Below are 21,736 nucleotides of genomic sequence, written 5' to 3' on the forward strand. Positions count from 1 at the left end.
TTTCCTTCTTAATTGTTTTATGAGCTGCAGCTGTACTCAAGCCCACACTGTAATTATACCTACAGACGTGTCACCTCTCATTAAGGTCTTTACCCCAACCAACCACCCTTGCACAAGCCAACATTATTACAATTATGAGCTGCTGCCCTATTTTGGTTCCTTACTATAACTAGATGTGTATCCGCCACATCCATGATTCGGTTCTTTAACATAATTAACTGCGATGAGTCAGTTTCCTGCTTCCCTCCTTACTGTTACCGCAGTTACAAACCTATGAGCTGGCTCCTCAGTTGACATTGTACTGTATTTACTAGCGTATGAATCAACTTCCTGACTAGGCTTTTTACCAGATATACAGACAAATCAGCTCCCTATCTGATTCTTTACCTTATTTCCGGCCATGAGTCAACCCTATTTCTAGGCCTGTTAGTCACATTCTTTAGTAGGCACTTTACCATGTTTCCAGGCATAAAACCTGTCTCCCTAACTGGCTCTGTACCCTATTTAACAGTGTGTGAGTTGCCTTCCAAAGTAGGATCTTCACAGTTTTTACAGACCTGGCTCTTATCCGTATTTCCAGGCATATGACTTGTTATTTCATTTTCTCCAGCTTAACCCCGGCGGCCAGCGAAGATTCATTCTCACCATAGGCCCGTCTCAGTGCTGTTCTTTGATGGGTCGCTGCAGAGGCGGTGGAAGGGTTGACTGGCCTTGGAGGATTTGATCTTTGCAACACTAGCAGGGATTTCAACCCTGGGGCTGCAGCACTGCAGTGCAGAGCTCTGACAGCTGGGAGTCAGGGAGACATGGAATGGGAGGCAGAGCAACACCCACACCACTGGGGGTGTGGGGGATACATCGTCTTCCATAGTTCAGAGCTCTGACCGCTGGGGGTGAGCAGGCGAGACAAGAGGGGGGGCTCCTGCATCATCAATGCCTCACCACTAGGGGGAGCAAGATGGAGAATGGGAGTTAGGGTGCCCACAGGGCAGAGCTGCCACCACCAGGGGGCACACAGGACCTGTCAGTGCCAACCCTCATCCCCAAGGGGTGCATGGGAGGTCCTGGCAGCGCCCACACCTCATTCCCAGGGGGCGCGTGGGAGCCAGGTCCTGGCAGCACCCACCCATCCCAGACTGCGTGGGCCATAGACGACAGGAGGGCGGCTTCACGTGCAACATCTCTCTGTTTTATTATTATAATATATATAAAAAAACACTATTGGAACTGGCCGGATGCGGCCTCCCTCCCCCTGCCAGAGCTCAGACGCAGCATCAGTGCTTCCTGCTCAGAGCAGGGTGGGAGTTAAATGGGCGTGGGGGGGGGGCCTGATGCCTCATTTAACCCCACTCCCCTGTGACCACACGTCTGCCCCTGCTCCCTGGGCAGGGGGAGGAGCCTGCCGCACTTGTTCATTCACTCGCACCCTCGTTCCCGGGTGAGGATGCGGCTGCTCTCCCCAGTGCAAAGGAAAATGAATTAATAATAACGAGAACAAACTAAACTCACAGAGGAGGGGCTCATCCATCCATCCGTGCCCCACCCCCCACACTCATCCCATTCCTCGTTCCCTCCATCCTCATTCTTGTCCCCACACATCCAATTCCACTGTCCCTCCATTCCCACGCCTGCCCATCAGAGGCTCTGAATGGCACGACCCCCCTCCCCCACCCATAAAAGGTGGTGAAATTGCTCCACCTACACAGGAAGTGGGATGGCTAAAACAGGAAGTCACACCGTTGACCCGCCCCCCGCTTCAGTCACCTCCTCCCCCCATCTCCAGTCACAGCTGGTCCCTCCCCAATTCCTGGTTGGCTCCACCTCCCACCCCCAAACCGCCTACTGCCCCACTCCCCACCAAACACAACTAGTCCTGCCTGAAGTACATAAAAATGGTCCCATCTGTAACTAGCTCCAGAACACTTGCAAATGGCCCACCCACCCCTGCAAAGTAGCAATTTGCCCCACTCTCCAAATACTGACTGGCTTCGCCCCACTCTCAACTGGCTCCACCCCAGTCACAGATTGCCCCACCCTCCGATAGTGATCCGCTCCTCTGCAACTATGACTGGACCCTATCAAGTAACAAAGTGACCCCTCCCCTCCCTTCCCCAATAAACCCCACCCCCACCCCCTCCTAAACTACAATCCCCTTAACTCTGACCACCCTGGCAGCATTATTAGGAAGTAAAAATTGGAAAACAAAAGTTCTCCCTTCTGGATGATGCCCCCTAGAAAAAGGATTCAAGAGTTACAAAAAATGCATGTGTGTATGGTGGGGGGTTGGTTTTCTTTGCCACCTCCCACCCATAATTATCCCATCCATACCCATCTTCGGGAGGGGATGTGACCTTTAACCTTTGGCTGAAGGTAGACCAGGTGACCTCTTGGTGGCAATAAAGTCCACGGGGTTTAGAGCGCCCCTCGCTGGCTGCAGTGGGAATGGGCTCTCCCAGTACAGTCCACATGGTTCAGAGAGACCCCCCGCTGGCTGCGGTGAGAATGGGCTCTCCCAGCAAAGTCCACCTGGTGCAGAGCGTCCCCAGTGGAAATGGGCTCTCCCAGCAAAGTCCATGTGGTGCAGAGCGTCCCCTGCTGGCTGCAGTGGGAATGGGCTCTCCCAGCACAGTCCAGGTGGTGCAGAGCATCCCCTGCTGGCTGCAGTGGGAATGGGCTCTCCCAGCACAGTCCAGGTGGTGCAGAGCGACCCCTGCTGGCTGCAGTGGGTTTGTTCCTGAAGGCTCTCTGGACCTTAGGGGAGCAGTCAAATGGGAGGGTGGCTGCTCTATCCTAGCCACAGCCAGGGAAACTGGAGCAGAGCTCCCTCCAGTCCTTGTTCTTGCTGGGATTTTACTGGAAGACGAAAGAGAAGGGGCCAGTCGGGACCCAGCCATGGCAGGGCACCTTCTGCACCCGCCCCGTCTCCCCACCATGAGTGGGGGTTCTGCGGTGTTACCGCCTGCAGGATTCATCTGCCAGAAGAAAGAGAAGGGGAAAATGAGTAGGGAACGGGAGAGGGGGAAACCCAGCAGGGACAGACAGGGGAACAGAACCCAGCAGTCCTGGCTCCCAGGCCCCCTGCTCTAAACCACTAGACGCCCCCCCCCCCCGCCTCGCCCCCCGAGCTGGGTGTTGTAAGCATAGCAGCAGTGCCTGACAGATGTTGGAGGAGAGGGAAGGGCATGTGCCTGGCCTTCCTGCGGGGGTGGGGGGGACAGTGGGGGCCGGGGTAGGGACCAATTGGCAAGAGCCGTCTCAATTGGAAAGGGCAGGATGCATCTGTGCCAGGGCTTGCTGGAGGCCAGTGGGCCGACACCCTTGAGCTTCCCCCATCTGGCCACTAGATGGAGCCCCAATGCCCATGGCTGGCGAAGCAAGAGGTTTTCCCACGGGTGGGGACCTGGCAGCAGCTGTTTCATAATCACTTTCCCAGAATGTTTCGTCATCACCCAAGCCGCTCCCTGCAGCATAGCGCCCCCTAGTGCCGCACCGGGGCATTGGGGCCAGCACTGACTGCCAGGGGAGAGCGCCCCCTGCTGAACCTCCAACCCTGCTCCCTGCAGCACAGCGCCCTCTAGTGCTGCAGTGGGGTATTGGGGCCAGTGCTGACTGCCAGGGGAGCGCACCCTCTACTGAGACCCACACCCCGCTTCCTGAAGCACAGCGCCCCCTAGTGCTCGCCGAGACTCACCCACGATGAGGGATTTGGTCCTGAGCACACCCGGCAGGCCGCGATGGAGAAGCAGCAGCTCCTCCTCTTCCTCGTCATCCTCCCCGTGGGGGTTGGCAGAGGCCAGCACGTCCGACTCCTCAGGGGGCCCAAACTCCTCCAGCAGGGACCCCTCGGATGGGTACTGGAAGGTGCGCTCCAGCTGGCTCTCACTGAATGAGATCTTCAACTGCAGGGGAAGGGGCAGAAGGATCAGACCAATGGGCCCATCTAGCCCTGTATCCCGCCTCCGCCCCCTGCCACACTGGATTAGATTTACGTCCCCGCCCCCAATTTAAGCGTGACTCTACAATAACTTATCAGTGCCCAGGGTCTTAGACCCTGCACCAGTGGGTGAGTCCACAGCACAAAGAGACCCTACAATAACAAACCAGTGGATGGCTCCCCAGAGCACATGAGAGACCCTAAAATCATGATTAGTGTGCTGGGTCCCAGCGCCCACTCAAAAACTCTTCAGTAACCCCTGTGCCTATCCCCAGGGCTGAAAGACCCTACAATAAGAAACCGTGGCACACAGCCCTACAGCTGAGACTCTGCAATGTCAAACCACTGTCTGCATCCCCAGTGCTGACCTGAGACCCTACAATAACAAAATAGTACGTGCATCTTCCATACCAAAAGAACCTATAATAACAACCAGCGACACACAGCCTGAACCCTGACGAGAGACCCTATAACAACACTGCATGCCGATTCCCACTGCTGACTCGATGCCTTACGATAACAAATCAGTGTTCATATCCCCAGTGCTAAAAGACCTTGCAATAATAAACCTCCACACACAGTCTTAGCAACTACAAGAGACTCTACAATAATAAACCACTGCATGCACCCCCACTACTTACTAGAGGCCCTAAAATAACAAACCAACGTGCACATATCCCCACTGCCAAGAGACCCTACAATAACAAACCACAGCACGCAGCCCAGGCAGGTAATGCCAAGAAGCTCTACAATAACATACCACAGCACGCAGTCCAAATAATGCCAAGAGACCCTATAATAACAACAGTCCTCCCAGGCAGAAGCTCTCTGGGGACCCTCTGAGGACAGTGTGGCCATGGCAGTCCCACTTTGGCTAAGCCTCTGGTGGAGGGCAGCCAGGAATCTGCCCCCGCCCGCACCCCAGCTGGGCACAGAGCAGAAGCCCTGGCAGGAGATAAACCCTGCAGGAAATGAGATTAGATATCCCTCCTGCAGAGAAAGATGATTCCCCAAGGGCGAGAGCATCTACCTTGACCTGCAGCTAGGCTGGGCCGTAAATAGCGCAGAGGAAGGAGCAGGGGCCAGGCAGAGATGGGAGGGGGAGCCCTGCATACAGCACTGGGATGCAGCCACCTCTGGGGTGGGGCAGCAGGGGAACAGCCACACAGCAGCGCCACACAGCGGCATAGAGTGGGAGGCGAAGGGGAATCCTGCGTCCAGTTGTAACCAAGGGGCAGGGGATTTCAGGAAGCCAGACTGGACATGGGTTGTGGGGGGATCTGGCCAGGACACTGGGGTTCACGCCCCAGCTCGGGAGGAAAGTGCCAGGGGAGATTTAATGAGTGGGCCTGATCAGGGCTGCCATGTTCTATGCAATCCAAAAGTGGCACAGCGCCCCCTAGTGCCGCCCTCGGGTATTGGGGGAGCACCAGCAACAGTGCCACCTATTGAGCCCTCATCCTGCTCCCTGCAGGACAGCGCCCCCTAGTGCCGCATTGGGGTATTGGGGGCAGCACCGACTGTGACAGGACAGTGCCACCTATTGAGCCCTCATCCTGCTCCCTGCAGGACAGCGCCCCCTAGTGCCGCACTGGGGTATTGGGGGCAGCACCGACTGTGACAGGACAGTGCCACCTACTGAGCTCTCATCCTGCTCCCTGCAGGACAGCGCCCCTTAGTGCCGCACTGGGGTATTGGGGGCAGCACCGACAGCCCCATCCCAATTTCCAGCGGTGTCCCAGTCCAGCCCAGCCCCAACCCCTCCTGCTTAGCATGATTCTAGTTTTAGCCCAGGCACCCCTCCCCCACTCCGTTTGGTGACATGGGGGGGGGGTGTATCTTTGATCTTATCTGTTCCCGAATTGGTTCCCATGGGAATTAATCCCCCGCTAATCGCAATTAACTGAAGTCTATTAACGAGCTGGGGGGGAGGGGGAAGAGGGGTCACGAGGCCGGTCTGGGGGAATTGAGGGTGAGGATCAGGGCCATAATAGCTTCATGGATGCTCATTGGAGGTAGTGAGGGATGGGAGAAGGGCCAGAGGAGAGGTAGAGAGGCAAGTGGAAGGCCAGGGCCAGGCTGAGAGGGGAAACACCAGCATGGAAAAGAAGGGAATGTGAGAGGGGAGGTGAAAGATTGCATGGGAAAGACAGGAACCTGGAAATCCAGGAAGGGAGTGACAGCGGCATGGGAGGAAAAGAGGGAGTGAGACCATGGCGGAAGGGAGGAGAGGAAAGTCCTGACAGAGAAGAAGAACAGAAGGAGAAAACTGGGGAGTGGAAGAGAGAGAAGCAGAGGAGGGGGAGAGAGGGAATGTGTGACTAAAGGGGGTGGAAGGGCAAAGAAAAGAGAAGGAGGAAATCAGGGAGGGAGGTAGAGAAAGGAAGAGGGGAATGAGACAGGAGGAAAAGAGGAATGAAGGACAGAACACGCAGGATCCAAGAAAAGAACAGAAGGAGAAAATCTGTGAGAGGAAGGAACAGGGGAATGAAACAGAAAAAAGGAGAGAGGAAACAGGGGTGAGGAGTGAATGAACAGGACGGTTCCAAGAAAGAACAGAATGAGAATGGAGGAGGGGGGGAACATGCCAGAGTCCTACAGAGACTGACAAGATGGAAGAGGTCAAGGAGGAGGAGGAGAAATGAAGGGAAAGGGAGGGGAGAGACTGGGCGATGGAATGAAAAAGACAGTCAGCGAGAGAAAGAGAGGAGGAAGAAGGGAGTGAGAAAAAGGAGAAATGAAATATGTCTCTCTGAATCTTTCTGCGGCTCCTCCCTTGTGACTCTCACATCCCGCCCTTTCCCTCCCCACTTTCTGGCTTCATCTCTCCTCCTCAGTCTCTCTCACGCTCCCCCATTCTCTCTCCCTGCCCCACCCCCCACAGCTGCCGGGCCCCACCCCTCCCGTCCCCCCCAGCTCTGGAATGTGCCTGAGTCACTCGCTCCGCTGCCTGGCTCCTAAATAAGGAGTGAACAGGCCTGGTTTGGCCAGGAGGGGGAGGGGAGGCCGGGAATCCAGCTGCCGTCCAACTCCGCACAGCTGTGCCGAGAGCCTCCCAACTCCGCTCCAGCGTCCAGCACTACCTCCATCAGGGTGCCTGCTCTCCCCCCTGCCCCCAGGGCCCTGAAGGGGGGAGCAGAAACCGAACCCCATGTCTACAGACCCTCCCCCCAAGGCCACGGCCCTCCAGGCTGAGCTATGACCCTCCAGAAATGGCCTCAAATCTCCACACCGGGCTCACAACCTTTCAGACTGGGCCCATGGCCCTCCAGAAATGGCCATGAATCTCCAGACAGGACCCAAGACCCTTTGGACGTGGCCCCTGTCCCTGCTGACTGGATCCCACAGCCTTCCAGAAAGAGCCATGATCCTCCAGACTGGGTCCACACCCCTCCAGAAACAGCCATGAATCTCCAGACATGACCCAAGACCCTCTAGACTTGGCCCACGTCCCTCCAGACTGGATCCCACAGCCCTCCAGAAATGGCAATCTATCTCCAGCCTGGGCCAACAACCTTCCAGAAATGGCCATGAATATCCAGATATGGCCCACCGACCCTCCAGGCCACCAACGCTCTAGATCCAGTGGCATCTCCAATGCTTTCTCCAGATCACTTGTCTGGAGGAACCTTCACCCCTAGCTGCCCCCACCCCCCACCATCCAGACCTCCCTGTTGCTTTCCTCACAGCCCTTTCTCTCTGCCTGACAGCTGAGGAAGGATAGATGGATAGGCCGGACTCTCGGTGGCCCCTTGGAGCTGTAGCCTGAAGCCCAGGGCACTATCCCACGGGCTCTCCTGAGCTCCGGACCCTGTGAAGTGCAGTGTTGGAGAAGGTCCGGTATCCTTTCCCTGACCAGATCCCTCAATGTCTCTGTGGAGCACAGACCACAGCCCAGGGACTGCCTTGCCAGAGAGAGACTGCCTGGCCTGCTGGGGAGAATAGATGGCAAAACACACCAGCTAGATGCCCGGCCACACTATCTATATCCAAGCGTCCCTCTATGCATCCATAGTTCTGTCCATCCATCCATCATTAGCTCTATCCATCTCTCCATTGTCAGATCATCTTCGGCTTTATCCATCCATCCATGGCAAGCTCTTTCTATCTCTCCATCCTCAGCTGCATATACATATCCATCCCTTCATCACCAGATCTACCTGTGCATCCATCCTCAGATCTATCTATCTATCTATTCTCAGCTCCACCCATCCACTCATCTATCCATTGCCATATCTCTCTATTTCCCTATCCTTGGCTCCATCCACCCATCACGAGATCTATCTATAGATCTCTCTATCTACCCATCCCTGGCTGTACCCGAGACACAGAGAAATGAAGGACTAGCTGAGGGCAACCCGCCAGGCCAGTGGCCAAGCCAGGAATAGAAACCAGGGGCCCCGAGTCCCACTTCAGGGCTCTATCCACTAGAAACAGAACTCCCGCCCCCCCACCCCGGCCAGAGCCCCAGTCCAGCCTGCAGACCTGTCCCGCTCAGAGACCTGCAGTAAACGAAGGGCTAAGCAACCCCAGCCTGCCTTAGGTGGCGCTGGAGTGGTTGTGGGTAGGGATCCCTGACTGGATTCCCACCCTCTGTTATTCCCATGTGGGGGAGCCATATTTACCCCTTCATCATCTGTTCCAATCACCCCCACCCCAATCTCTACTGAGTGGGTGGGGTGTGTAGGAGTCCCTCTTGTCTCCCTTGGTGATAGTCCCCTCCCTCCAGGAGTCCTCAAGCCATTCTCCACTTCTCTGCTGACAGCTCCTAACCCGCTAAGGGGAGCTGGCCCTGATTTGGGGCATCTGGCTGGCTCAGGGGCATGGGGAACAGGCAATGGGGCCTTCCCCCTCTAGGGGGCACCGGTTCCAATTGGAGAGGCAGGCTGGGCGCTGTTTCTGTCCCTCAATAGCCCAGGCAGGACCTTTGGGCCCTGGCCAGATCGGAATTAGCTCAGATAAGAGAGGGGCTATTTGGGGAATCACCTCTAAAGCTCTTATACCAAATGGCATTAACGCAGGCCGGGCTCACGGCACTGTGGGGCGGCCTGAAGGGCTGGATTTGCGGCTCCACAGTTCTTTGCTTATCCCATAATATCCACCGAGTGCCCTTTATCCTGTTCTGGCCTGGTTCACAAGGTGTCAAACTGGGTGGGAAAGGGTTAATCACATGTGTTTGGTGGGTGGGGAGGTGGGACGACTCAGGCACAAGAAAGGGTTGATGGCAAAGCTGGGGATGGGACCCAGGAGTCCTGATTCCCAGCTCCCCGACCCCCACCGAGCTCTAACCACTAGACCCCACTCTCCTCCCAAAACTGGGGATGGGACCCAAGAGTCCTGACTCCAACCCAGCCCCGCCCCCACCAGCTGCTGCTTTCGCTCTGCACTGCAATAACCACTTCCTGAGCGGGCGCAAGCTGCCCAGGGCTTTGGCTGACACAGGCCTCGATCTCCCCGCCCTTTTCCGTCCCACACGTTCCCACACGTTCCCCACTTCCTGTTTTCGACAAGGCTGCAGCACTGCGGGAAGACGGGGCAGGACTGGCAGCCCCAGGGGCCTCTGGGTAATGCCCACAGCGGGTGCGGGGCAGCCCAGTTAAGCTCCCGCCATGCAAACACACCTTGTTCCCTGCCCATGGGCCGCAGGCCTGCCCCTGCAGGGATCCCCTCTAGGGGGCAGAGGGGAGTTGGGGCTCTGGGGCCCGTTCAGCCCTCGGTTTCCCTGCTGAGGCTGCCAGCACTGGGGAGAGGCAGGTTGGGATGGGGGCGCATGCCCTGCTGGGGGCTGGGCTGAGATTGAAATATTTGCTGCATCCAGACAGGAATGATCAACTCCAGAACCAGCGCCCCCTAGAGGGGAAAGGCCCCGTGGCTCAGTCCCTGGAGCCAGGTTTCAGAGTAACAGCCGTGTTAGTCTGTATTCGCAAAAAGAAAAGGAGGACTTGTGGCACCTTAGAGACTAACCAATTTATCTGATGCATCCGATGAAGTGAGCTGTAGCTCACGAAAGCTTATGCTCAGTCTCTAAGGTGCCACAAGTCCTCCTTTTCTTTTTCCCTGGAGCCAGACGTCCATGATTACGAGGGCGAAATGAAGCCAAGATCCATGCAGGGCGTGTGGCTCTGGGCCAGGAGCTGAGGCTAGGGGTGTGAGGGCACCAGCAGCCGCTCCTGGGAAGCCTTGGGGTGGGATTATAGGCGCATCAGCTCTGGGGGAGATGAAGGGTTAAAGTGCCCCCCCCCACACATCTACAGTGACCATGGCAACCTCGTCAACGCTGACCTCAGTGCTTTTAATGACTTCCTCTGGAAAAACCTGCCGGGTGGCTTCTGCCAATGGGAGCTGGCCCCCTCCCCCATCACACCCTGCTTGCCCCTTTCACCCCTCCCCCACCACACCCTGCCTGCCCCCTTTCACCCCCCCCACCCCATTACACCCCTTCCTTCCCCACGCCATCCCTTGCCCATTCATACTCCTTCCTTCTCCCACTTTTACCCCTCCACACCCATTCCTTTCCCTAACCCGCCACCCGTGATCCAGCATCCTGGAGGCTGCAGGGGTTGCTCTGGCCTGGGTGAGCCTAGGGCTGTAGGGCTGGTCTGGGACCCAGCACAGACCTGCTCCCTGGGTCCTTCTGCACTGACAGTGGCTTCCCCTTTCCCCCAAACACACAGACAGTCTGTCTGCGGCTGTCTCTCTCACGTGCACAGTCTCTGGGGGCCTATGTCTTCCTCTCAGGCACCTGCTCGCTTTTTCTTTCTCTCTCTCTCTGTGTCTTGCACTCCTCCCCCAGAGCCAGGCCTAGAACCCAGGAGTCCTGACTCCCAGCCCCCCTGCTCTAACCCACTCAACCTTACTCCCCTCCCAGAGCCAGGGATCGAACCCAGGAGTTCCTGACGTCCCAGATCCTACTGTTCTAACCCTCTAGACCCCACCCCCCTCCCAGGGCTGGGGATAGAACCCAGGAGTCCTGCTTGCCATCCTCCCCCTGCTTTAACCGCTCGGGAAGCGTCCCTCCCTCACCAGAGGCAGCTGCATTTCAGCAGGCAGAAGAGGCTGTAGGAGGGCAGGGAGATGATGCCCAAATGAGAATGTGCCCTGGAGCCCTGTCTGAGTGACTCCCCAGTTCTGAGCTCAGTAGGGAGGGATCCCAGCCCTGGCATCCCCTGCACACTCACCCCATGCCCCCGCCCCCGGCTCTCGGCAGTTGGCAGGAGCACGCTGGGGAAGGACAAAGGGATTCGGAGAGGCAGGCAAGGTCCTGGGGCCTAGACAAGAGCCACCCCAGACTCCCCAGCGTGGGGTGAGGAACAAGGCTCATGTCACCAGGCCTGAGCCCAGTCATTGACCAGTGGACCACCAGGGCTATGGGCCTCCATGAGAATGGGGAACAGGGGGTGGCAGGAGCTATGGTCCTGAATGAGCTATTGGGGATGGGGGAGGCGCAGCCCAGGAAAGAAAGAGAGCACAGATAGCAAGCACAGATGGATGGAGAGAGGAATATTGTGGGAGAGAAGGGGTTGGATAGATAGATAAACAGATAGATAGATTTATGTCTGATTTATATACAATGAATTGAAATCTCTTACTGTCCTCCAGTTCAGCTCTACCCACTAGACCCCACTCCCCTCCCACAGCCAGAAACAGAACCCAGGAGTCCTGGCTCCCAGCCCCACCCCACCTCAATACACTAGACACCCCCCCACTCCCCTCTCAGAACTGGGGTCAGAACCCAGGAGTCCTGGCTCCCAGCCCCTGCTGCTGTAACCCACTAGACCCCATTGCTCTCCCAGAGCTGCAGACAGAACCCAGGAGTCCTGGCTCCCAGCCCCACCCCACCTCAATCCACTAGACCCACCCCTCCCCTCTCAGGACTGGGGACAGAACCCAGGAGGCCTGGCTCCCAGCCCCCCCTGCTGTAACCCACTAGACCCCATGCCCCTCTCAGAGCTGGGGATACCCCCCAATCCTCCCCATCACAACCCTCTAAGCCTGCCCTCTCCCCCATCAGAGACGTGTCACCACATCCCCCCTTAGCCTAGCTGAGCTGGCTGGACTTAGTCTTTCTCTCCCGTGGCTGGAGGGAGCCCCATGGCCAGTCTCTCAGCTGCTAGCCCTAGTGGTCACCCTGCCCCCACCCCAGGTCTCCACAGGTCAGGGCGAAGGGAGGCAGAAGCTGAGTGCATGGCCCTCAGCAGCTGATGTCAGCAGGGCTTCCTCAGCTGGGTGGAGCGAGGGCTCAGCCCCAGGGTAGAGCGCGAAGGAGGGAGGGACAAAGCAAGCAAGCAAGCTGGCCCCATCTCTCCGGGCAGAAGGGCCGCTGCCTGCGTGGGAGGGATAAGCCGGGCGGAGATCCCAGCCACCCGGCTGCTCCAGACCCTCTGGAAGATAAAGAGCTGTTTGTGGTGAAAGGTCCGTTTGTGACGAAAAACCGGAGCAGGAATCTGCCCTCGAGGGGGTCACGAAAGGACCGCGCAGAAGGACGGCGCCGGGCCTGAGGCAGAGGGTGCTTGTCCTGGGGAAGGCGAACTGACCCGGCTCGGTACAGATGTTGGAAGGTCCTAGAGCAACAGGCGCCCCTGCTGCGTTCTAGAGTGGCAGGGCCCCCACAGCCCCATGTTCTGGAGCTGCAACTAACCCCCTTTGCTGCATGCTAGAGCCACAGGCCTCTCCACAACTCCATGTTCTAGAGCTTCAGCTCACACCCCACCTCTGCATTCTAGAGTGACAGCCCCCGGCCCCGTGTTCTAGATCTTCAGCTCACCTCCCTTCACACCCTTTTAGAGTGACAGGCCTCTCCACTGTCTCCGATTTCTAGTGCCTGTGTTCTAGAGTGCCAGCCCCAACCTCATCTTCCAGAGCTTCAACACCTCCCTTTCACTGCATATCAGAGCAACAAGCCCCTTCACTGCACTCCCGCGTGCCAGGTCCTGTAACCCAGAGAGACAACCCCCACCCCCATGTTCTAGAGCTTCAGCTCACCTCCCTTCACTGCATTTTAGAGCAACAGGCCCCACAACCCCATGTTCCAGAGCTTCAACTCTCTGCCCAATCACCGCATGGCAGAGAAATAGTGCCCTCCACTATATTCCAGAGCAACAGCCCGCCCCTCTCATGCAGGCTGCCATCCTTCCCATGTGTTGTACAGGACCAGACACCTCCAAAGCTTTCTAGAGCAACAGCCACTACGTTATAGAGCGCTCTCCACATCTTTCCACGGTGACATCAATGGCATTCTAGAGAGGCAGCCTGACCCCACCACATGCTCTGAAGATGCAACTTGCTGTCTGTTCATGCATTCTAGAGCAACCCCCCTCCTCCGCTGCATGCCAGGCTGACACATAGTGCGTTCTCCAGTGCTCAGCTGCCTTGTCCCATGTTCTAGAGCTTCCACTCTGATTTAGAGCAACAGGGCCCCCCTATGCATTCCAGTGCAACAGGCCCTGCATTCTAGACCAACAATTACCGCCAATGCATTCTAGAGCGGCATGTGCAGCTGTCTTCTAGAACATCACAGCCTGTGTTCAAGAACAGTTGTTACTGCTGGAGTAGCGATCATCGCTGTGTTCCAGCACTGTTTTGTCGAGTAATTAGCCACTGGGTATTCTGGAGCATCAGTCACCACACACTTCTAGAGTAACATTAAGCACCAGAGTGTTCTAGAACAACTGTCGCCAGAGTATTCTAGAGCTACATATAAGGCCCTGGTGCTGCAAGTGCCAGCACTGGGCTCCATTGCAGGGTCATGGCTGATCACAGTAGTCTGGAGTGAAAACCACGACAGCATTCTAGAGTAACACTCCCCACTGTATTCGGGAGTAACAGTCCCTGCAGCAATGCAGCATGACAGGATGCTGGAACCATAAACAATGAGGCCCAGACCCTGTAAATGGAGGTCGCTCTGTCGAAGTCAGCATAGGAAATGGAGCCCAGGATTCTAGAGCAGACCAGCATCAGGGGGCGCTAGACTAGAGCATTAAAGGGCCAAGGCAAATGGTGGCATGGGAGCGGGCAGGTAGGAGGGGGTTATCTTGGCTTGGTCACCATGGGGGCACCCACCCCTAGAGCATGTAGGTTTGTGCAATGAGTCTTTGCCATTGCTCCTAAAAGGGGAAAGATCGGGAGTTAGATAAAGAAACAAACACATATGGGGATGAGCTAGAGAGATGGGTGACATGGGGACTGGATGGGCAGGGAGGGGATGTATGGGGACTGGATGGGTGGAGGGGGATGTATGGGGATTGGATGAAGCCCATAGGGGATGGATTGATGCATTAGAGAGATGGATAGACAGATGCATATGGTGATTAGATGGATAGACAGTTGTGTATGTGGATTCAAGAGAGAGAAAGACAGAGAAAGTGAGAGACATGAGCACAGGCAGATGGATGATATACAGACTGACTAGCTAAAATAGGATCCTATTTTTAAAAAGTATATTGACTAGAGCAAAGCTGTATTTATCTGGCAAGCATTACCATAGAGAGTACTGTGGTAGTTTAATACTACTGTGATCGGATACTGTAGACTACACTAAAATTGGTCTCAGTATTTTTGAGTACTTACCATACAACACTGTAGTATTTTAACAGTATTGAGATCCATTACTTTCCCACCCTTTCAGTACTTCAAAGTATTTTTTAAAGTAATTGCTATGCAACACTGAAAAAATGTAACAGTATTTTGATCTATTCACTGGGACACCATAAAATTCGAAATCACTTACTATAGAATACTGCAGTATTTTAACAGTATCTTGAGATAGCCCTGTAGGATATGCTAGCTCTTTGCAGTAATTTGGGACATTACTGCAGTAATTTAACAGTCTGTTAATCTAGAATACCCTGGTGCTTTACAGAGGTAAGGTGGGGGAGGTAATATATTTTATTGGACCAGCTTCTGTTGGTGAGAGAGACAAATTAGTCCAATACCAGATATTACCTCATCCACCTTGTCCCTCTAATATCCTGGGACTGACCTGGCTACAATGACACTGCTGCTTTTACAAGTGATTTAATGCAATGCTATAGTAATTTAACAGCACCATCATTACTCTAGTATTTTACTGTATTTACTACGGAACACCAAAATAATTTAGCTGTTTTGTCATCTGTTACTCTGGAATACGCTAGTATTTTGCAGTAATGTTGAGTAACTCCACAGCAATTTAACAACACTGTGATGTTACTCTAGCACTCTGTAGTAATTTGAGCAATACTGCAGCCACTGAAGAGTCGTACAGCTTATCACTGTAGAATACTCTTGCTGTATTTACTATATAATACGGTGATTTAGCAACCTGTTACTCCAAAGTACTCCAGTGTTTTTGAAGTAATTTTGAGCAATGCTGCAGCAATTTAAGAGTAGTGTGATGTTTTTATTCTCGAGCAGTCTAGTAGTTTGCAGTGTCTTTGCGCAACGGTGCATCTAACGTTATTATAGCCCCTTGCTTTGGTATTTAACATATTCACTATAGAATACCAGAGTAATGTAATCGTATTTTGATCCGTTACTCTTGAGTACTCTAATAGTCTGCAGTATGTTTGAGCTGCTAATCCAACAGTGCTATAGCCTCTTACTCTAAAATGTTACCATATTTACTATATAATACTAGAGCAATTTAAAAGTAGTGTGATCTGTTACGCTCAAGTACTCTAGTAGTCTGTAGTAATTTTGAGCAGTCTAACGGTATTATGGCCCATTACTCTAGTATTTTTACTGTATGATACTATTACACTAGACCCCATATTACTCACATATTATATTTATTTACTATATAATACCAGTACAAGATGGTATTGTGATCGGTTCCTCTCAAATACTCTAGTACTTCAAAGCAGTTACTCCAGGATCCTCAAGTTTTTTTCTTTAATGAACATTACAGGGTAGAAAGATTTTTTCAGCTGCCTCCTTAGGCTCTGTAGCCAGTGCTAGTGGGGCTGCCCCCCGGGCACACATTCATATCACCAGGGGGCATTTTTAGTGCCAGGAGGCTGGGCAGAGAGACTCTGGCTGCATGCTGTTGACGTTCAGCCACAAAGTTTAGCCAGGGATGCCTCTTGCCTAGCGACTGTCCCTGCTAAATGATCCCCTTATGAGGCAAAGAACAGACCAGCCACTGTGCGCATCTGGCCAGGGGCAACCCCAGACCCCAGCACGGGTCACATGTGTGAAAAGGCTTTTGTGGATCACCCCATTCCCTCCCGGTGCCCCCTCCCCACCTGGCCCCTGCCACTGTGTCCCTCGCCTGGCACTGGCAGGGATCCCCGGTGAGAGGGAAAGAAGGGGCTTCGAGGCCCATCCAGCCCTCAGCCTCTCTACTGAGGCTGCCAGTGACTTTGGGCCAACAGGGAAGTGGGCTGGGGCCGAACAAACTCATTTCACATTGGGGCTGTGGAATGGGAGTGACAGAGTGGGGCTGGATCGGAGCCCTGTGTCTCTAGAGGGGAGAGGCCCTCTGAGCCATTCCCCATACCCCTGAGCCAGCCAATCCCCCGCTGGGGCCAGATCAGAGCCAGTGCCCCACGAGACGGGAAGGGCCCCATATCCCATTACACTCCCTCCCCAAGCCTGCCAGTGCCCCTGCCCTGGGGCCAGACTGAAGCTGGCATCCCCTATAGGGGAAAGGTCCCATATCCTGCCCCTCCACCCCCCATAAGCCAGCTACAAACTCAAGCCAGGTTACTCCAAAAGGAACTGGCTGGCTCAGAGGGGTGGGGAATGGGATATGGGGCCTTTCCCCTCTAGGGGGCGCCGGCTCCCAGCCAAACCTGGAGGAATTGGAATCAACCACCCTATTTCCACAGTCCGTCCCCCGCCTTTCCTGCTCTAGCACCATGAGAGCAGGGTGGGGACGTTCCTGGACCACATCCTTGTGGCTCCCATGACAACCCCGGCCTCCACCACGTGCCCTATATCCCTGGCCCACGAGGGCCAGAGACGCTGCCTAATGAGAGCTGGGCCCGGGCGGGAGGGCAGAGGTCAACCATGGCTAACAGCCCCACGGCTGGGGTTGGCGTCCCCACGCTGAGCCCTGTGTTAGGCACCTGAAGGAGGAGGAGAAGGAATGAGGGGAGGAGAGAAGGAGGGATGAAAAGAGGGAGGGGAAAGCGGGAGAGAAGCAAAAGGAAGAGAGAATGTGGAAAAGGGTGAACGAATGAGCAGAGGAGGGAGAAAGAAAGAGGAGGAATGAAGGAGAGCAAAACAAAGAAAGAGTAAAAAGGGAAGGAGTGAGAGACGCTGAGGCCGGGAAAGAATGAAACAGCCGAGAGCGGGAGCGAACGAAAGGGAGGGAAGGAAAGAGAGAGCGAAAGAACGGATAAGAACGGTGAGAGGAGGGAGAGCGAAAAGTGAGAGCACGAAGCAGAGAAAACAAACGAGAGCGGGGGGAAAGGAGGAACGCCAGAGAGCGAGCGAAGGAGGGAGTGAGGAGTGTGCTGGTACCTTTTTGCGGTGGGGGTCGTTCTTGGCCAGGCAGGATTTCGACAGGGACAGGTAGCCCCCGATCACCTGGATCTCCTCCGCCGTCGGGTAGCGCTTCTTCAGTGGCGCGCCAGCCGCCTTCTCGGGCGCTGCGGGGCCCCCCTCGCCCTCCACGCCGTTCTCCACGGCCGGCACCGGCGCCTTGCGGGGATTGATGGTGATGGTGTTGCCGCTCCGGCGCTGCACGGCCGGGTGGGGCAGGGCAGAGGGGCCCCCCAGCTCCCGGGGCCCCCGGCCCCCGCGCCTCATGGCCTCCCCCTCGGCCGGCTCCTCGGTGCTGGCCGGGAGGGGAAGCTGCTCGCGGCTAGGGGAGGAGGAGGAGGAAGTGGAGGCCGGAGCAGCGGCAGCCTTTGGAGGAGAAGTGCTGGTTTCCTGCCGAGCCTCACCGGGGTCTGGGGGAGGGGAGGCGGCCGCCCGGCGCGGCACCACCACGAAGGAGTTGCGCGAGTGCAGGCGCAGGCTGGCCACGGCTTTGGCCTGGGCCTCGGCATCCAAGATGGTGTCGGCAGGCGGCCCTGGGGATGAGGCGTCTCCGTTGTCCGCCCTACCCCCACTGTCTGGTGAGGCGACCTCTCTGCCCGGTGGGCCCGGTATCACCGCACCCGAGCCGTCGCCAGCACCATCACGCCTCTCCGATGAGGCGGCTTCTCTGGCTTGCAGGCCCAGCCCCACCACCAACGCACCGCCACCAGGCCTGGCTCCCCTCTCCGGTGAGGCGGCGTCTCTGGCTTGTAGGCCCAACCCCACAGCCAACGCACCGCCACCAGGCCTGGCTCCCCTCTCCGGTGAGGCGGCTTCTCTGGCTTGTAGGCCCGATCCCACTGCCAACGCACCGCCGCCAGGCCTGGCTCCCCTCTCCGGTGAGGCGGCTTCTCTGGCTTGTAGGCCCGATCCCACTGCCAACGCACCGCCGCCAGGCCTGGCTCCCCTCTCCGGTGAGGCGGCTTCTCTGGCTTGTAGGCCCGATCCCACTGCCAACGCACCGCCGCCAGGCCTGGCTCCCCTCTCCGGTGAGGCGGCTTCTCTGCCTCGCGGTCCTGGCGCCATGGCATTGCCATCACCCCTAGTTCCCCTTTCTGGTGAGGCGGCCTCCGTGCCTTGAGGCCCTGGCACCACGGCCAATGTGTTTCCACAGTGCCAGGCTCCCCTGTCCGGTGAATTGGCCTCCCTGCTCCGAGGGCCCGGCACCACCAGGCCAGGGCTGCCGCCATCAAGCCTGGCTCCCCTCTCTGGCGAGGCGGCCTCCCTGCCCCACGCTTTGCTGGTGGGGGAGCGCCTCGGAGGGCTCTCTGGCCAGGCCTCAGACCTGGCTTCAAACTGGCTGCGGTAGGAAGCCACGGTGAAGGGAGGTGGCGAGGGGGCCAGGCCCGGCAGGTCACGGGGAGGGCTGGGTGTGCCACTACGGCGCTGGGCCGAGCCGGGTGGTTTCCTTGCCGCCAGGGGGCGTTCGTAGGAGCCATCGGCGAGGTTCTCGGTGCTGAGGGACCTGAGCGGGCGCGGGGGTGGGTCCTCCTGGCCGAAGCGGCTTAGCAACTTGCTGACACGCCCGCGGCGTTGCTCCGGGAGCCCCAGCCGGCAATCGGCCTCGCCGTGGCTTTGGCCGAAGGAGTTGAGGTCTTCCACGCTGCGGCTGAGGGCCGATTTGACAATGAAGACTTCGCCGGCCCGGATCTCGGTCACGCTCCCGCCGCGCCGGGCCAGCAGCTCGTTCAGGGACTCCACGCTGCCGGATTTGGCCTCGGCCCGCCGCTCGGCCCCCGGCGGCGCCGCTCCCGGCACCGACTCAATGATGATGACGTTGTCGGCCCGTAGGGTCCTCACCCCGGGACGCTGGCTGTACAGCTCCATCAACTGCTTGGCCTTGGCACCAGCCGGCTCGGCCTCCGGCGCCGCCGTCTCCTTGCGCCGCTTCTCCAGCTGGATGAAGGGATTCTGGTGCACCGGGCCAATCTTCTCCTGCAGCACGGCGCTCTCCTCCTGGCCCATCCCGGAGCTGGGCGGCCCCACCACAGCTGAGGGGGGCCCTGCTCCGCCGCCACCGCCTTCCGGGTCCGAGAAAGAGGTGCCGGAGCCCTGCTTGGCGCGGCGGCGTTCGATGATCTCCCGCTTCCAGGCTGGCATCTTGGCCATGCGGTCCTGCTGCTCCCGCTCTCTACGTCGCGCCTCTTCCTCTTCCTTCCGCTTCCTCTCCAGCAGCTGCAGCTTCCACTCCGGCAGGGCCGGTGCCTGAGCCGACGCCATCCTCACCCCGGGGCTGTGGGGGGCAGGGAGGGAAGTGGGGATGGGGGGAAGGGAGAGAGAGGGGGGCAGGGAAGGAGAGATGGAGGGAGAGGGGGAATAGATGATAGTTTGAGAGGATGAAAGGGAGGGATAGAGAAAGTGTCAGGGAAGGAGGGATGGAAGAAGGGGGGAATGGAGGGAGAGTTTAAGAGGATGAAAGGGAGGGATAGAGAAAGTGTCAGGGAAGGAGGGATGGAAGAAGAGGGGGAATGGAGGGAGAGTTTAAGAGGATGAAAGGGAGCGATAGAGTGAGGGTCAGGGAAGGAGGGATGGAAGAAGAGGGGGAATGGAGGGAGAGTTTAAGAGGATGAAAGGGAGGGATAGAGTGAGGGTCAGGGATGGAGGGATGGAAGAAGAGGGGGAATGGAGGGAGAGTTTAAGAGGATGAAAGGGAAGGATAGAGAGAGTGTCAGGGAAGGAAGGAGAGTTTAAGAGGAGGAGGAGAGAGAAAAAGGGGCAGAAATGGAGGAATAGTTTACGAGGAGGAAGGTAAGGCCGGAGGAAGGGAAGGATAGAGAGTCAGGGAAGGAGGACTAGTGGGACGCAAGGATAGAGAAAGAATGGAAGAAGGATAGAGGGGGCTGAGGAAAGAAGAAACGAGGAAGTGGGAGAAAGGAGGGATAGAGAGAGAGCTGGGGGAGGCGGGAGAGGCAGGGAAGGAGGGATAGCGGAGCCGGCAGAGGAATCAAGGGGCTCCCTGCTCTCCCCCGCCCCTGCTCTGGAGGAAGAGAAAGAAAGAAAAAAAAAAGGAAAAGATGAAAAAAATCCCCAAAGTTCCGCCTGTGTCAGCCTGGCGATTTCCGGAGGGGGCGGGCACTGCTCGCCCCACCCGCCGGGCTGACAGCCCCGCACGCGGCTGGGAATCCCGGACCCCCATGGAACCCAGGAGTCCGGGGAGGGGGAAGGGACAACCTGGGTGGGCAATGGAACCCAGGCGTCCGGGTGTGGGGGAGGGAACCCAGGAGTCCAGGGGATGGGGGGCGGTGGGGGGATGGCTCAAACTGGGTGGAGGGTGGAACCCAGGAGTCCGGGGGGAAACCCAGGAGTCCGGGAGGATGGCTTAGGTTTGGTGGACAATGGAACCCAGGGGTCCGAGCAAGGGAATGTAAATCTTGGAGGGAAGAGATATATATTACCCCAGAGAGAGCTCAAATCTTGATGGCTCAGAGGAACCCAGGTGTCCGGGCACAGACGGGTGTGCCAGGGGAGGGGGGAACTTTTTGGTAGGGGAGGGTGGAAATTACCCTGGACTCCCAACCTCGATGGCTCAGGCTAGCTGGGCAATGGGACCCAGGCGTCCGGATGGGGGAGGGGGCTGGAATGAAGCCTGTCAATCAGCATGGAGAGGGAGAGAGAGAAGGGGTAGAATAATTACCCCGGAGGAAAGTAGCGGAACCCAGGCGTCCGGGCGGCGAAAAGGCGGCTCCTTTCGGCGCGGGAGGGTTCTAATTCTCTGCGGGCTCCTCAGAACCCAGGCGTCCGGGCGAGGCGTGCGGGGGAGGGGAAGGTTCCAAACCTCCTTTTGTCAGCGACGATCCAGCGCAGTGGGGACCCAGGCGTCCGGGCAAAGAGATCTCAGGCTCCTATTGTCAGCGTCAGATTGCGGGGGATGGGGGTAGAAATCTCGGTAGGACCCAGGCGTCCGGGCAAGGAGCTCGCAGGCTCCTATTGTCAGCGTATTGGGGGGTGGGGTGGGGGGGATCAGTGGGACCCCGGCATTCGGGCAAGGATCACAATGTGTGTGGGGGGGAGGGACGAGGCGGGGGGTTTGAGATCGACACCTCGGAGGGACCCAGGCGTCCGGGGGAATTTCCCGGCTCTCAGCGGCGGCTTCTCACGGCCCCATGCGGCTCCCCTCCCCCAGTCTGGCGGCGCCCTCCTCCGAGCCTTCCCTTGGGGGGTGGGGGGCCGATCCGCTGCCCCGCTTGGGGGGCCGGGGCGGGGAAAGCGCTGGCAGGAGGCAGCGGGGCCCCAGGGAGAAATCGCTGCTGGCCCAGCCGCTGAGCCGCCCGCAGAGCCGTAATCCCCGCCTGGCTCATC

The 21,736-nt window shown here is 57.3% G+C and overlaps 1 protein-coding gene across 1 annotated transcript; it reads right to left on the bottom strand.

Moving 5' to 3' along the window:
• Positions 1-1,167: 1,167 nt before the first annotated feature.
• On the bottom strand, positions 1,168-21,736 carry PPP1R18 (protein phosphatase 1 regulatory subunit 18). The gene is made up of 4 exons (XM_037913671.2): positions 21,072-21,736; positions 17,378-20,414; positions 3,692-3,899; positions 1,168-2,972 (listed from the first exon to the last, which is right to left on the bottom strand). The coding sequence occupies exons 2-4, from the start codon at positions 19,655-19,657 to the stop codon at positions 2,953-2,955; spliced, it is 2,508 nt and encodes an 835-aa protein (XP_037769599.1). The 5' UTR covers positions 19,658-20,414; positions 21,072-21,736; the 3' UTR covers positions 1,168-2,952.

Source organism: Chelonia mydas, chromosome 14 (assembly GCF_015237465.2).
Source record: "Chelonia mydas isolate rCheMyd1 chromosome 14, rCheMyd1.pri.v2, whole genome shotgun sequence".
Lineage (NCBI taxonomy): Eukaryota > Metazoa > Chordata > Testudines > Cheloniidae > Chelonia > Chelonia mydas.

Bases quoted from the DNA above. Each gene is read 5' to 3' on its own strand.
- PPP1R18 (XM_037913671.2), bottom strand. From the start codon at position 19,657: ATGGCGTCGGCTCAGGCACCGGCCCTGCCGGAGTGGAAGCTGCAGCTG. The intron at 3,900-17,377 runs GTACCAGCACAC...CTTCCCCTGCAG, and splicing joins ACGACCCCCACCGCAAAAAG to TTGAAGATCTCATTCAGTGA. The intron at 2,973-3,691 runs GTGAGTCTCGGC...TTCTTCTGGCAG, and splicing joins GACCAAATCCCTCATCGTGG to ATGAATCCTGCAGGCGGTAA.